This window comes from Falco rusticolus, chromosome 6 (assembly GCF_015220075.1).
Source record: "Falco rusticolus isolate bFalRus1 chromosome 6, bFalRus1.pri, whole genome shotgun sequence".
Classification (NCBI taxonomy): Eukaryota; Metazoa; Chordata; class Aves; order Falconiformes; family Falconidae; genus Falco; species Falco rusticolus.
In genome coordinates, this window is record NC_051192.1 from 47,032,983 (window position 1) to 47,049,741 (window position 16,759).

The 16,759-nt window shown below is 41.6% G+C and overlaps 1 protein-coding gene across 13 annotated transcripts in view; it reads right to left on the bottom strand.

Moving 5' to 3' along the window:
* Positions 1 to 8,923: 8,923 nt before the first annotated feature.
* STXBP5 (syntaxin binding protein 5) overlaps positions 8,924 to 16,759 on the bottom strand; it is a 114,410-nt gene continuing 106,574 nt past the window's right edge. For all 13 annotated transcript variants that reach the window (XM_037390873.1, XM_037390872.1, XM_037390876.1 and 10 more), the window contains 2 exons: positions 15,237 to 15,457; positions 8,924 to 14,568 (listed from right to left, as the gene is read on the bottom strand). In XM_037390873.1, the coding sequence (XP_037246770.1) occupies positions 14,527 to 14,568; positions 15,237 to 15,457 (263 nt within the window). In that variant the 3' untranslated portion in view covers positions 8,924 to 14,526. The remainder of the gene's footprint in view (positions 14,569 to 15,236; positions 15,458 to 16,759) is intronic.

Consider the following 16,759-nt stretch of genomic DNA (forward strand, 5'->3'; position numbering starts at 1 on the left):
CTACAGTCTTGTAATGGCATTAAGTGATGATTGTGTGCTAGCATGGGTAATCAGAATGAAAATTAGCCTTTTTCAGTTGAATTAATTGTCTCTATTTATTCTGCTTCCAATTCAGTTTTTAGCTATTATTTATAGTCTATTTAAGAAAGATTGCATCTCTGCTGCAAAACCACTGTCTTCAGCAAAACCTCCATCAGAAATAAGAGCAGTTTTACAAAAACTGATATAACACAGCATTTCTCATTTCAGTTGGATGTGCCTTCCATACTTAGTTTTTGGCTTGAAAAGCAAGCCATTATATTCAGATAATAGTTTTCCCAGCCAAAAGCATGCGCTCATATGGAAAAGATCGACTGTTCAACTCCAGCAAAATCTGTAATCTACGCACAATGTCATTTTATAATAGCAGCCTACGCTAAGTAAAGGCATTTTGGTTTTATTTTTAAAAACTCCTGAGAAACCACAGGGTTGTTGTATCTGAACCCAGACCAGAAGCCTAATGTCTCATTGTGCTTTTGACAAAAGCTGATTTTTTCAGCGCTAGAAAAGACTGGGACAGTTGTTTCAGAGTTGTCGCAGCATGGCAAAGGTCACTATCTGTAAAACCTTCACCTTGCACAGGAGTGGGGTACATTAATTCATGAAGTGCTTATTATTGATCAACCATAATAATTGCTAAATGACCCAAGGCTCACTTCATTACAGTCAGACCTAGGTAAGATCCACACTGTTGCCTTCATTATGTATTTTGAGGCAAATTTTTCCCCTTGCTCTGACACTCAGCCCCCCACAATGGGCAGTGACCACAGACTCGTGTAAAGCATCCTCTGAGAAGCAAGAATTTCCTAGCAAACACAAGTTAGAGGTGAGTAGGATTATACAGGGTGCAGCATCCCCAGCTGTTTGATTTGGTCAGGTTTTAGGTGACCCACATCCTGGTGCTGCTGCTCCTGTCCTTGGGAGCCAAACTGCTTCTCGCAGGTCTCCAGTGATGCTTAACATTTGTAAATAGGACACTGGGTCACGGCAAAGCAAAACCTGGTTCTGCTGTGCAGTCAGAGCAGCGACTCCCCTCACATAGACCTTTCTCCTCCTGCTGTCCTTGGCCACCTCCTCCACCTCTGAACTCGCCAGCTGCCCACCACTGTGTTGGCAATCCAAAGGCTCCTTTTCTTCTCCCGGTCCCTCACCTGTCCAAAACACAGCTGCACACTGCCTGGGCTTCCGCAGGGCCAGCCGGGGCCCTGCTTGGCCCTCTCCTGTGCTCAAAATGCCACCACCGCCAAGCCCAGGTCCCTCCAGCTATTCCCTTCCTGCGCACCCCAGCGCCTTGCAGCCGTGCCTGCCCCTGCCCCACCGAGATGTCCTCCTGTACCAGGGAGCGGGGCATGGAGCCAGGGCTGGCCAGCGCCAGCCATGCAAGACTGTCCCATCCCACACTGCAGCCTCCCATCCCTCCTCCTCCCGGCGTACGCACCATGCTCTTCTCACACCCAACGGGTGTTTGTGGAGAGACAAAGTCTTGGCGGAGCTTTCCTCTTCCCCCAGGTATGTCTGCCCTGCCTCTGCTCCTGTGGCCCAGTGACATTTCTTTGCCTGGCACAGTGAGCAAGGAAAACCCTCCACTAAAAACTGGAGAACAGGTTTTGCAAAAGCTTTTCCTATAGCTTACACACAGGTAGGAGGAGTTTTTTTAAACAAAAGAACTTCCCCCCCGCAAAAAAACCCAAAACCAACACAAGCACCACCTGAGTGTGTGAATCTTTTAAGTGACCCTGTCAAAGCAAAAGTTTCTAGAGACCCATATTTTAGTTATATGGGAACTTTTTATGGGAAGTTTTACTACAGCATATACTAGTTAGTGTATTACTCAGGTGTGCGAAGGACTAAAGGATGACACTGTTGGGAAGACTTACAACTCCCAGTTGCCTACACAATAAATCTGCCAGTGGAGGGGAAGAGGAGCCTGCAGTTTCAGTCGTCCCTAAATGCCCTAATGATGTACCAGCACAGCTTTTAATTAAAACTATGAAGCAGGAGGGGTTTTTATTTCACTCCAGAGTGGGATGGGTAACAATGAGAAGGGGATGGCTCTTTACTTATTAATTTGCAGTATTACTAGTACTCCTCCCAAGAACATCCATCTGGTGCCCAAGAGCCATGGGGCTTATTACTTACAGGGCACGTTCATTGCTGAGCCTGTGAGTTTGCTGCAGATACCACTCACAGTGACCTGGCAGTGAAGCTCAGGAATTTGGCATGCCCACGCAGCCCTGTCTCATGAGACTTCAGCCAAGATGTGACACTTCACTAGAAGCTCTGGGAATAAATGAAAAAAATCTGCTCCTGTGTCACATGCAATGCCCTCAGGGAGGAAGAGCCCAAGGTAAAGCAGACCTGCAGAACAGCAACCATGAAGCCAGAAACTGTCCGAAGGGCACTCAGCAACTGATAATTTCTTCGCACAAGAGGGTGCTTGCATCTGTAATGCCCTATGGACAGATGGGGCCACACATCAGTGCACTGATGGAAGCTGCACCCGTTGTGCCTTCAGTTACATTAAGCAGCATTGCCAGTTAATTTGGCCCAGAGCAGCTGGGTTTATTTGGTTTGGGGATTTTTTTTCCTCTGAAAGAAAAAGATCTATAAAATTGAAGATTGATTAATTTTCACCTTCCCGGCTACAGAACCCCCCCAAAAAATTGTCTTTTTATGTTTATACCAGACCCACCTTGGAAAACCTCAGGGGTCATAGCCCTGGTGCCAGCATTAGAGCAGGCAGCAGGCTCACACATGGGGTCCTGAGACACCTCCTACCAACTGTGAAGAGCAAAAGCCCACTCGTAGCACTTTGAGGAGGACAGAGATCCTGGTCTGGATGCTGGGGAGGAAGCAGCAATGTCAGACTCTCGTTCTCAGTCTCCTTGCTGCCAGCAGAAGAGCCCTGGTGTCAGTGGTCTCCTCGCCCTGGCTGACAGACAAATCTGAGGTCCTTCACTCCTGGGCTGCCACAAGCCACAGTACTGCTCCAGGTGTGACCGTCTGGAAACACGTGGCCCAGGTCTGGTGGTGACTGTATGTGAAGTGACACCTGAGTGTAGTGGGTTTGTATGGCGAGGTTTTGGTAGCGGGGGACTACAAGGGGTGTCTTTTGTGAGAAGGTGCCAGAAGCTTCCTCAGCATCCAACAGAGCCAATGCCAGCTGGCTCCAAAATGGATCCACTGCTGGCCAAGGCTGAGCCCATCAGCAACAGTGGTAGTGCCTCTGTGACAAAATATTTAAGAAGGGAGTAAAAAAAAAATCTGCACAGAAAAACACCCCTGTAGTGGAAAAGAGGAGTGAGAAAACATGAGAGCAACAGCCCTGCAGGCACCCAGGTCAGTGAAGGAGGAGCAGGAGGTGCTTCAGGCACCAGAGCAGAGATTCCGCTGCAGCCTGTGGTGAAGACCATGGTGAGGCAGGCTGTGCCCCTCAGCCTGTGGAGGAACAGATACCCACCTGTAGCCCACGGAGGTTAATGGTGGAGCAGATCCCCACCTGCAGCCCATGGAGGACCCCACGCCGGAGCAGGGGGATGCCCGCAGGAGGCTGTGACCCCGTGGGCAGCCCGCGCTGGAGCCGGCTCCTGGCAGGGCCTGTGGTGCTATGGAGAGACAAGCCCAGGCTGGGGCAGGGTTGCTGGCTGGGCTTGTGACCCCACGGGGACCCACGCTGGAGCAATCTGCTGCTGAAGGGCTGCACCCATGGGAGGGACCCACGCTGGAGCAGTATGTAAAGAACTGCAGCCCCTGGGGAGGACTCATGCTGGAGAAGTTCATGGAGAACTGTCTCCTGTGGGATGGACCCCACACTGCAGCAGGGTCAGAGGGAGGAGGAAGGAGCAGCACAGACAATCTGCGATGAACTGACCACAGCCCCCATTCCCTGTCCCTCTGCACTGCTCAAGGGGAGGAGGTAGAGAAATTAGGCATTAAGTTAAGCCCAAGAAGAAGGGAGGGGTGGGGGTAAGATGTTTTTTTCTGATTTGAATGGTAATAAATTAATTTTCCCCAAGTTGAGTCTGTTTTGCCCGTGACAGTAATTGCTGAGTGATCTCCCTATCCTTGTCTTGACCCACAAGCTTTTTGTTAGATTTTCTCTCCGCTGTCTGGTTGAGGAGTTCAGTGATAGAGCGGCTTTGGTGGGGACGCAGTGTTCAGCCAGGGTCAACCCACCACGCTGAGATGACATGGGTGCTCTGTTTGGCCACGCAGGTGTCCCCTCAGGCCCTGATGACGGGGGCTGCCTGCTGCCTCACCAGCCCTTTTTTACATATCAGTTCTAAAATAAAGCCTGTCGCCTATGTCCACATGACAAAGCTTCACATCAGCGCTCATTTAGATCCTTTCCTCTGGTTCTGACAAAAGCCATCTCGCACAACACAGCTGCAGAGATCATTTGGAAGCCTGCCGCGTTGTGCTCGTTGCCGCCCCGTGCTGCCTTCCCTTTGCTTCTCCCTTCTCGACAGCAGCAAATGCAAGCAGTTTGTCTCCATGTTTATTGCCTTCTCAGCACCCTGTCCCCTCCAGAGTTACCATTGCTCCTTTAGCGGGATGCCAGATCTCTCATGATCGGTGAACTACGCTAAACACCATCAATCCTGGTTAGATTCGCTTTTCCCATGGTGGTGTTTATGTCAGGGAGCAGCTACCTGTAAATGCCCAAACAGCAACTTTTTCTCATTTTACGTGCATTCTCAAAAGCTTTTCTTTGCCACAATAGCTGCAAAAAGATGGCAAGAAGAGAACCAGTGTTGTGCTGACCAGCCCAGCCAAACCTTGTCTCCTTGTTTCCGCCCCCTTGCCTCTCTGACCACAACAGTCATTCTTCTGCCAGGCTGAAGTCTACAGGGCCAGGCTCAGATAAACATTTTTTCCAACATTTTTACACTGCCTGTAATAATAAGGTAGTAGACCACGGGGAGCCCCCTCAGTGATACAGCAACACACAGAGCTCACACTGACAGAGAACAAACCACAACATTATAGTTTATAATGCAAATGTAAAGAAATTCCTTTTAACAGCTACAGGAGAAATTTTAGGTTATCACTTGCCATCAGTCCAATGGAGGACCATGGCAAACAGCCATTATTCACATCAGCTTTGCTTTTTCTCCAGGTTAAATCACAAGGAGCAGGGTTTTCAGGCTTGAAATTGCCTTTCCAGGATGCGGTACATGGCCAATCCCTGTCATTTTATATTTTGGAAGACCATATCTATTCCTTGCTTGAAGCTCTGCATTAAAGACCTCAGTAAACTATGCATCCACTTCAGGCTGACAGATGTTCACACTCCCAGTATTGAAATATGACGGGATAGCAAAAGGCCTTGGCTGCAGCACTCCCCGGCTCTGACAGGGTAGGAGTCCCAGGGCTTTGCACTGTGCAGAGTGCACAGGGGGAGATTTTTTGGTTGTCCTTTAAGGGCATCATCTACTAAACACATTCAAGTAGTTGCGATACTGGTATCAGAGCCTCCTAGTCATGAACGTTTAGGTATTTTTCAGCTCCCCTTTACCTACAGGAAGAGAAAGTTGCCATTGGTGCCTACAGTCCATAAGCTACTTGCCGAAATTGGTGCACGCAGCATGACAGGACTACTGGAGAGAAAGCAGCCACTTCCAGAAGAAACCTAAGAACAAGCAGTTGCATATTAAGACATTGAGAGTTAAACCAACTACTGGCCTTTTTACAATGAAAGGAAAGCTCTAGAGGTCAATGCTGCTTCCATGGATCCTGCTCTGGCAGCAAATTATGTTCAAAAATGTGTAAAAAATTAGAAAGTTTTCTGTTCCAGTTTAACTGAAACAGTAGAATAAAAGAATTGATTTGTATCTTCCCAGATACTTTACAAATTTCTTTCAAGAGACACTGCAAACTCTAAAACCCAATCTGAAACTGCCGTGCTTAAAGACAAAATGGGAAGCAGGGCCCTCCTATGCTCACAGCTAGAACTGACTCTGAGTTTGAGCATATTAAAGAGAAAACTTAACACAATTACCTTGATTTGTCCTTTTTTAAATGAATTTTATCTAACCCTTTCATAACCGACCTAACCTAATATTAAAGAGCATATTAAAGAGAAAACTTAACACAATTACCTTGATTTGTCCTTTTTTAAATGAATTTTATCTAACCCTTTCATAACCGACCTAACCTAATATTAAAGAGCATATTAAAGAGAAAACTTAACACAATTACCTTGATTTGTCCTTTTTTAAATGAATTTTATCTAACCCTTTCATAGGACACAGATCTTAAAGAAACAGTCCTTCATCATAGAAATTAGTATTAGGTTGTGATACACATCTTGAACGACAGGCACATCCGTACCCAGTCTAAAGACCGTAACTGAAATAAAGAGAAGCCTCATAAGGACCCAGCCCACTGTGCTTCAAGATTCTGGAAGAAAAAGCACCATAGTCAGTAGGTAACACTGACAAATAAAAGCTACTCACTGAGGTAGTGCTAAGAGACTTGCCCGTGCACAAGAGAATTAGGGGATATCAGCTTGAAATTGTTTTCTGTTTACTCCCACACAGGAGACTGCATTCCACATTATTCTTCCCAGGAGTACCAGACTGCGCCACAGAAATTGCAGCTATATAAAATTTATCATTATGTCTGCTTAATTATAGAGAGAAGTTGGTAAACTTATAAAAACATAAGCATGGTCTGACATTTTGATTGCAAACCCCTTCGAACGATAACACTCTCTGAAGCCCTGCTCACACCCTGACTACAGCAAGATGCAGAAATATTGTTATCTGCTCCAAAACATAACATCAGTCTTCACATTTTCCTCTTGACTGTGGCTTTGCTTCGGTCCTCCATCACCCCTTCTGAGTAGTTTTGGAGTCAAACAGCTCTAAATGAGTGTTTGAGGCTAAAGAATCACTGCCCAGGTCTCAGCCAGCCATGGGGCACAGCTGCCTCCCTTCTGAGCAGCCTGTGCACAGGCCTCAGCCCAGGCTGTCTCCTGTGGCTGAAAAAAACATAGAAAATCATTTGCTGCAGCAACTGGGCAGAACTCTGATGCTATAACGAGTTACATATGCAAGCCCCCAAGCCCTTACTAAGGGAGAATTAATTACACATTGAGAAAAATCCGCAGCAAACTAGAAGGTGAGAAACTGGCATTTGCTGACATTCTGCTCTTGTGGGCTTGTCTCAGTGCAGGACTGTGGTGGAAAACATCCTATTCCCCAAGGCCAGACTAGGATGCCTCCAGCAAGGCTGCTACCTTTTCTCCTAAGGAAGAGAAGAAAGCCAGTGCCTCTTGCTTGACCGACACACGGCAAGCGAGTAGCCCAGGCACACCAGGGTGGGAGAAGGGAGCAGGGGAGATCAGGGCTAGGATGCCACTGAGCACCCACAGGCCAGTGGGCATCCAGGAGGAGTTGGTTCCATAACCCAGCCTAGATGAAAAGGCCTGTCTCCAAAAGCTGGGACACAAGCCTGGTGCCTGCATCTGTACTCAGTCCTCGGCACTTCCCAGTTTACAGTCCCTCTGTACTGGGCCTTGGTTGCCCACTGCCATATCCTTACCGGGCTTCCCAGCCTCCTCCCAGGCAGAATTGGCCAGGGACCATTCTCAATAAAGAATTCAGATATGGAAAACTTTTGGAGGGTGGCACAGTTTAATACTCATGGTCATGCCACCACACGTTTGTAGGTTTTGGGTGCATTTAATTTACAGTTCGTTGGCATTGGAACTGTTGTAACACACAATGTACAAAGGGACCAAGTTTTATGTAGGTCTCATCAAAGCCTTGCTTTCACTAAATCAAAGTGCTTCACTTTGCAGCCCGTCTGACAATCCCCTCCCTCTTGCCAGTCCCTTGAGCCCCGCAGTCCCCGTAAGGAGGGAGCCATTCTTGCTGTGTCACTGGTGATGGCAGAGATTAGCAGAGCTAGCGAGCAGCTGGAGGCAGAGCTACAGCTCCACGTAACTTCAGTCCAATTAAGTTCAAGGTAAAACAATTTATTCCAATGCATCACTTGATTTATAACTCCATGTGCTGCAGAGCTTAAAGTTCAGCATATGTAACTGTCAGATATCAGAGGGGGAAAAAAAACACCCAACCAAAACCCAGGAAGGGCAGGAGCGGTCTGGAACCAGCAGATTTTTCCCACAGAAGAAACTGTATCCTCACCACATCAGCCACATACTAAAACAACCAGCACCAAAATAGTTTACTATTTGACAACATGAGATTCCAAACATTTCACAGAGGTGCAGCAATTTCACTTTGCAGAATTACTGCCCCAGTCCCTCTTTGGATTCAGTATTTCTGCATCGTTCAGAGCATGTTTACAAAGGTGGGTTGTTTTTTTCCCCCACCACAGCAGATGACAGAATTTAACAGACTGCAAGCTAGAAATCTGTCTGTAGCAAAGCTGAGCCTCAACCAAAGAAAGTACTACATTTACTGTGCCATAAGTATAGCAAAGAAAAAAAAAAATCAGCTTAATCTCTTCTCCCCATACAACCCAGAATCTTAAATTAATGAACACTGTCATATGCAGCTGCAGAAAACACTTTGCTTTATCAAGTCTGTAAAATGAGTGATCATAACTCTCCCGATAACTTAAAAGGATAACAGGACTTCACATCATCATCATTGAGGTGTGTGTTTCAGAATGTTTTTAGACCTGCTTGGGAACATTACCACAGACGAACCATTTCACCTTTTGTGCTCCTTCGGGGCTATTCGCTGTCAGCCTGGCTGCTACTGCCTCAAGCACACACCGTCCTGCTTGTTATAAAGCACATCTCACAAACTTAAATAAAATGAAACAGCCTGTTTTGGCAAGGAGTCACTGCCTGCTCCAGCTAGCAGAAAAAGAATCTGTTAGGAAGAAAAGGAGTAAGCTCCACTCATTTCAGGAGAGATTTGAATAGTTTATTTTGCCCAATCAAGAGCCCTTCAGCATAATGACACATTCATATACACATATATGAACATTTTTTTTTTTAAACATTAATGTATAATACATTTTAAATTTAAAATACCAGCTGCACAGGTATTTTTATTTACAAAAATATTCCATACTTAATTTTTTAACTTTTATGATGACATAGTTCAGTTCAAGTACATGTAAGTAAAATAACTCTATGCAATCTAACAGTTGTGTTTGTAACAGTACAGTTTGCAGTTCATATGAAACTATATTTGTAGACAGATGAATTTGCAACCCTATCTAAAATGCATATTCCAGTAATCACCCTCAGAAGAGCTAGTGGGGCTCAGCAAGACTTAACTGAAGAATAAGTTGCAATGAACAAAAAGAAAAAAGAAAACACACATGTACACACTAAGATATACATAAACAAGAACTGCTACACATCAAGCATGCTTACCCACAAGTGGGCAATGTTAGGAAAATTTACTGATGTTTTTTTATTTTTTCGCCCCATGGTGCTGGTACAATGAAACAGTAGCATAACTAGAAAGCAGCATGTTTTCCTAGTTCTAACCACTACAGATAGCAGAGCTCAGGTCTAAAATAACACAGTACTGCTTATTTACAATTCTGTTTTAAAAGGGAATATTTAAAACATGTTCCCACCCCTCACCCTTTGCATCACCTATTCCTGAATGGTAGTGGTAATCCACATACAACTCCTTACATGTTTTCAACTGAAACAGTTTAACTTCTAGTTATTATTTGCCTGGTAATATGTAACTTAGGTACTACATAAAGAAATACAAGTGTCAAAGTAACCTACAGCTGTATGACTTCCACGTTTCTAGGCGCTTTACATGGAAAACTAAAAGGAATACTGATTGACAACTTTCATTTGATTGTTCTGTTTCTGCCTCTTCTCTTTTTCCTCTTTTTTTTTTTTCTTTTTAAAAATGAATGCCCACATCTTTAAGCTTAAACTTTATAAAGTATAGAAGAAACACAGTGCACTCATCTGGCTTAAACAGTAATAAAGTAGATGATATACAACACATCTTTATAACATGCATAAGAAGAAGAAATTGGCCCAGCTTAACTTAGCTTTTGAATGAAAACTGAAATAAAATCGGTTTAGCTGATTTGCCTACCCTACACATCTTTTTTCCCCTTTTACTTACTTCCTCCCCTCAAACACCATTAATTTCTGTCTACAAAGTATTTAAAGATTTTGTGGTAGTAGCAAAGCTGTCGACATCCACCCAAAAAGATCTGCATAAATTATACAGGAAATTGGCTAGAATGAGAAAAGGTTCAACCGACAAGTTACTGCGCGACTCGGCGGGAGGCAAGGCACCGCACTCCTTCCCCCTGCACCAGCTTCAGCTGCCAGCAATGCCCACTCGGGTACGTCAACCGTGATGAGAAACAAGAGGGCACTCAGCCGCAGGCTGCAAGTTCTCCAACACAAGTTCAGTATGCCAAAAAAGCCACTCCACCCTGATTTACACGTAAAAAGCTGATGCATAATCAAGAGTAATGCGTTACTCGAAGAAAATACTTATCGGTCAGACCTCACTTCAATTTTAGGGAATTTTATAAGTCTGAGGAATAGAGCTGAAAAGAGTCTTTCATGTGTATACCTAAAAAAAAAAATATAAAATCATAGAAAACCAGTCAGCCACAGACTGTGATACTGAGTAAACTTTTACATTAGGTTAGTTTTCCGAATGCACTACCTTCCCTCTCGATACTTTGGGAATTGTTTAAGAATGTTCAAAATGGGAGGTAAAAATAAGTATGATTATTTTCTGCAAAGCAAAATGGGCTATTTGTTTTCATTGCTTAGTAATTGTATCATCTCGATATGAGATATGAATGTATTCATAAGCTTAAAACAACTTCTTCTATGGATAATATACATACTTTAAGTACTTTGACTTAAAAATTGAACATAAGTATTTTTAAAATTAAAGGTAGAAGTGTACATATAAAAATTATTTAAAACTAAAAGTATATTCTTAAACAGTATGTATAAATATAACAGATTTCATTGTATTATCTAGTAACAAATCTGAAAGTGTTGCAATAATTTATAAACTGAATGCTGACACAGGATATGTGCCTTTCATTAGATTCTATATTGTATATACATATTTTGCTAAGAAAACACACATTCTAAATGATAGTCACATAATTAGCAAATGTGCCTGAAAGTAATCCATTCTAAAGACTTTATTGAACATGTGTGTTTATATACAAATAATGAACCTGAACTGCACAAATGCAGAAAAAAAAAAGGAATAAAATACCATGATTGAATTAAAGTGCAGGAAAAATTCAAGTTTAGAAGTTCAGGTAAGATCAGTGCCATTAAGAAAAAACAGAATACAGAAAAGGAAAAAAAGAAAAAAAAAAAAGGAGATGAACTTGTTTCCAAAAATCCTCCTTTGGATGTAGCTTACCAACATCACCTGCCATGCAAATATCACCTCAGGCAAAAATCTTTGCATAAAGACAGACAAGGAACACAACTATGCATTACTATATTTTATAACTGACTGACTGCTGAAGAACGAATCACTGGAAATGCCTGTGGTGTTACACTTTCAGACTTATTTGGATTACACGCATATTTACACATATCAGCACTCAAAAGTCACAATTTGGCAGGACTAAGGTGAAGAAAAGCTTCTTCAGTTTTACAGTTCCTAATGAGACACACTACGTATAAACAGATAGGTAGCAGCAGTTTCTTACACTTCCATCAAAAAAAATTAAAAAGTAATAGCTCAATTGTATTTTATAGTTTTCCAGACACTCTAAAAAAGTTTCACACAACTAAAATGCTAGCAAAAAACCCAGGGGTGCTTCCCCCCATGGATTTCAATATACTTTGCTGTACAAAAGGTGCATCACCAATAGCAGAGTAAGATGCAATGATGTGTGTACAACCAACTTCCTTCCACAGAGAAGGAAAAAGGAAGGTTTTACACTGAAATTGTACATAGCCCCTTTTATTGACCAAGAACCATTTGTGTATTTATTTCACGGCAATCGTTTCATTAGTTTTCAAATCTAGAAGCATGCTTTAAACATATACAACAGAAAAAAAAAAGATACAACTGTGATAAATTCTGTAACACCAAATAAGCCACTACTCTTCTTGTACTGGCAGATGGTCTCTCATTGTCTCATATTTTTTTGCTTGCTGGTGGTTGTCAAATGTTTCTTGATGAGAAAGTTAAGTATGCTCTCCTTTCAAGCCAAGGTCGTCTTACATTGAACTGATACCATGATTTGCTGAAGAGTACTTTTGCAATCCTCTCCCCAAGAGCCTGACCAGACTAATTTTCCAGGATTCTGTTGCTCTGCAATATAGTTCATCTTCACCAGGTCAAATCACAACCAGTCATCTCAGTTTATAAATGTGAGATAAGGAAGGGACAAGTGTCAGCTAGGGTGTTTTATTTTTTGAAATGGTATGGATAGTAGTTTATCTAGGTTTTTTTCTAACTGGATTTTTAACAAAGTGTGGTATTAGTTTAAATACACATTAATTAAACACTAAAAAAAAGAAATTAACATGCAGAGGCAAATTGAGTGACAAGCTGAGTTAAGTAACTGGAGTTAACACGGCCTCAGTAAATATGGGACAGAGTCATCAAGAAATCATAATGCTACCTGTTCAAACTGTCACGTTCTCATTTGTTAAGTTCTTTGAGCAGTAGGCATAATACGGCATGCCCTCATACTGGCAACAGAATTCACTTGTCTAATTAAATGTTACTATATATAAACCCAGAAAATTTATCAGTATGTGCTACAAAGCCCAAACATATTTGCCATTCATTTGAAAAATGAATAAAGAACCATCAGCTACTTCAATATTTTGCATCCTTTAAGTGTTTTGTAAGGTTGCCTTATCTATGTACTTACAACATCATTTTACAATACAAACAGAACTGAGGTTTTTCTTTGGCAACATTCAGAACGTGTGTTAAAAAACCCCACACAATGTAATGTTTGGAGAAGAAAACCAAAATGGTTAGTTTCAGACAGTGTAGACCTATCAGCTTCTAAGTACTCCCTTTGATAAAAATAAAACCAGTCAGTAACTATTTTGGCTTTGAGGAAAAAAAAAGTCTAAATGAATTTTTGAAATGCAAACTTTTATTTTAAGGAATCCTCTATTTTAAAAAAAGAACTCTGGTCATTCCCACTGCACTGCTTAGTGCAGCAGCCATTGACAAGTTAGCTATATTATCGACCTCACCCAAACTGAACGTTATTTCACCAGCTCCTGAAATTTTAGTGAATGCTTACCACTGCCCACATTGAAACCCCGTCTTTAGAGACTAGATCCAAACTTTAGGCCAACTGCCTTCAGTTCAGGTGGGTGGGGTGAGATAAGTACTTGTAAAATAGCTCTACTAGCAGGATTTCAAGATTTGCTGAACAATATACTGACAAATATTAAATATTAGATGCTTGCCATTATTCATGCATCAGCACCTCCATGAAGTGTAAAACTGTTTGAAAACCTGAGTCCAAGATTATCTGATTTCATAGTAAAGGGGCATCTAGAACTTAAGGTTTGAGCAAAACTAATCTCAGCTATTTTTATTAATGGCTGTAAAGATACATTCTGTTAAACATTTATAAAAATTCACAGCATGAATGGAACCCACAGCCAAGTCTAAATGTTGTATGAACTGAACTAGTAACTATTTTCGGCAAAAAATAATATTTAACTGAACTGAAGTTGAAGTATTCTTAGCACAATGAAGATGTTACCACATTTCACACTGCACAGCCATAACACAAATGAAAACTCCCAGTATGACACATTCCAGTCGTATTATTCACTTGAATTTTAATGCAAAAATTGTGTATTCTCTTGTTTTGCACTTCACAGAATATGATGTGAATACAAGAATACTAGATCAGGGGTCCAAGAAAAGACTATGCACAGGTCAACTATGTATACAATTTTCAAGAAGAAATATTCCAAACTTCCAGCTTTTCCAATGAAAGAAGTGACAGCAAACTTCCAGTCTTCTTCATCAATAATGGTAAATATAGTGAGTCCTAGAGAGGCTAAGTTTAAGTCAACTACTGTCCAGCAAGACAAAACAACTTTATTCCAGCTCTTGGACCCCTGATTTATTGCCTCTCCTCACAGGAGGGTATAACACTGGCAGCAATTACAATAGCACAAAAACTTTTGGCATATGAAGTATTAACACAGGATTGACCCTGCATTGCCCCTGCCCATCTCACACTACGTTTTCCCTTTACCGTTTTTCACATGTTCTAGTTACCTTCTCTGTTCCAACTCTCAGCTAACCAACAGCTAAGAAACACTCAAGTTTGGTTTTCTTCGTGTGTGTTTCTTCTAAATATAAAGCTCCTCAGTTAAAGCCACAACTGAGGTAAAACAGTGTGTGATTTGTGCTAGGAAACAACAGTATCCAACGGTGAATACTCCTTTATATTTAAATGGTCCTGCCAAAACTAACGAAAAACCAAGATTTTTTCATCAGGACAAAATTAAACAGATGTAATCGATGAGCGTCATCAGAATTGGTACCACTTCTTGTCTTTGTACTTCAACATCATCTAAAAAATACAAAAAACAATTTCTAATTAATGTTTCTATAACGTATCCAAAAGTACAACGATACAAATGAATTACATGCTTACAAAGCAGCATGAGAAAGGAGGACTTCAGTAAGGCTTCTCAAAACCTTAACAACATTGCTGAACGGTGACGGTTTAGCAAGATGAATTTTCTAATGGTAGCATCACTGCTGATGATCTGGCCTCAGACAGAAAAAGACATTTTTGGGAGAATGGGAAGGTCGCACAGGAGCTTAGGGGGTGGAAAGAGATCTGCATGAACGTGAAAGAGAATGGCCATCCTATGCAGTTACCGAGGGAAAAAAATTAACTCTGACTCATGGGGTTTGCATACAAAAACTGGATCTTAAGAACCACAGGAATCTCATACAGAGCATTACTCTTGGCTAATTCAGTGACAGGTTCTTTAAGTAACAGGAACTGAGGCAGACTGTATGCTCTAGACCAGGGTGCCACAGGCCAAAGCTGTTTACATTAATACTTAATTATTAGGAGCAATGACTGACAGATAAGTATCCTTTACTAATGATATTGCATTCCCTTTAGATAGCTCTAAAGTGCCTTTGCCAAAGTCAGTTACTTGCAAAACTTAGATTTTTTTGACAGGAAATCAGTTTAATGCTCAGTTTAACATGTAATAGACTCACCTCATGAGCGTGTTTAGAGAAAGAATCAGCACTATAAAGCATAGCTGCAGTTTTTTCTTCCAGCTCTCCTAGTTTTTGTCCTCTTTCATCTAGTGCCAACCGGGCTCGTGCTAGTTCACCAACTACACCAGATGCTGCTCCTTTGACACCTTCAATACCCCCAGGCCCTGGAATATGCTGGGCAAGACTCCTTGATGCCTTCCCAGATGCTGATTCTCCAACTGGAGGCATTTGCAAGGCAAAAAAAATGGAACAGTAAGGTTTTCTATCATCTTTACATAAATACCAATGTAACTAGTTTATAAAGAGGTGTCACTCCCTTGCATGGACACTGAACACCTTAATCATAGGCATGATTGTGAGCAAGACTCACTACTTAATGTTACTCGATGTTACTTCTACTCAATTTCATAAATTTGAGATTTTCAAACATATTTCCAAGTTTCCAGGCAGGTTATAAAATTATAAAAATTTTTCACAGCTCAAGTGTGAAATTAAGAACTCTCTCAACACTGCTAGCATCACAGTTATCAACAGAATTGTGATGGTGAAGTGGTTTTTAACAATACAGCTACTTCACAGGGAAGGTGTTGGGAGTTCAGCAGACAAAACAAAAAAAAATTAAAAAATACAAGCTATGGTCAGTTCCAGAAGTGCTTTGCTGGTATAGCCAGCCAGTGTGACTCCACCAGCAGAAGTTTCCTTTGATGGAAGTTCAGTTTGAGATGCAGACACCGGAATATTAGGTGTCTATGCTCCCAAATTATAAAAACCTTGTTAAAAAAAGCGCAATGTAAATAATGAAAAGTAAGTACAGTTGTAAGAACACACCAGCTTGTCCTAAATTAAACACCCACAAATGGTCAGCTGAACAGCTCTCTAGACACCAGTGACCACACTGAGTACATCTCCTTTGCTCATAATGGGACACCAGCCACCTAGTTCAGTCTAGACACTTAATGGACAGTCCAAGCTCATGCTGAATTGTATACTCCACAGATCTGAGTGAAGACTAAAACATTTTTGGATGGTGAAGTCAAACCACATAATCTTTAACTTCTTTTTAACAATTAAATTACGGTTTACATAGGTGTTTTTCACCTCTAGGAAGATTAACTTAAGTTTTGGTGTGATATTTCAAGATTTCCTGATTTGATTTTACATTTCTAGGAAGAACAACTTAGATTTCAACTAACACTATAAACACCTTTCTGTGAATTCCCAAGAATTAAAAGGAGAAATAATTTAACGTATTACAGATTCTGCTGTGACTCTCATATTAAATATGACTATTTTAAAGACATTTTCAGATATCTTTTGAATTGTGATTGAACTGACTTTCAGGCTACAATTTATTAGGCTTTTTTTCTCCCATTCAATACTATTTTCCTTCTAAATATCTGAGCCAAACTTGATTGTGAAAACTTGAAATGATGTAAAGAGATAGCACCTAAGGTTAAAGAGTGCTCTTCTGTTGCCATGAAAAGCTAGGTTTTCCCTGTCCCAGTCATACTTATTAAGCA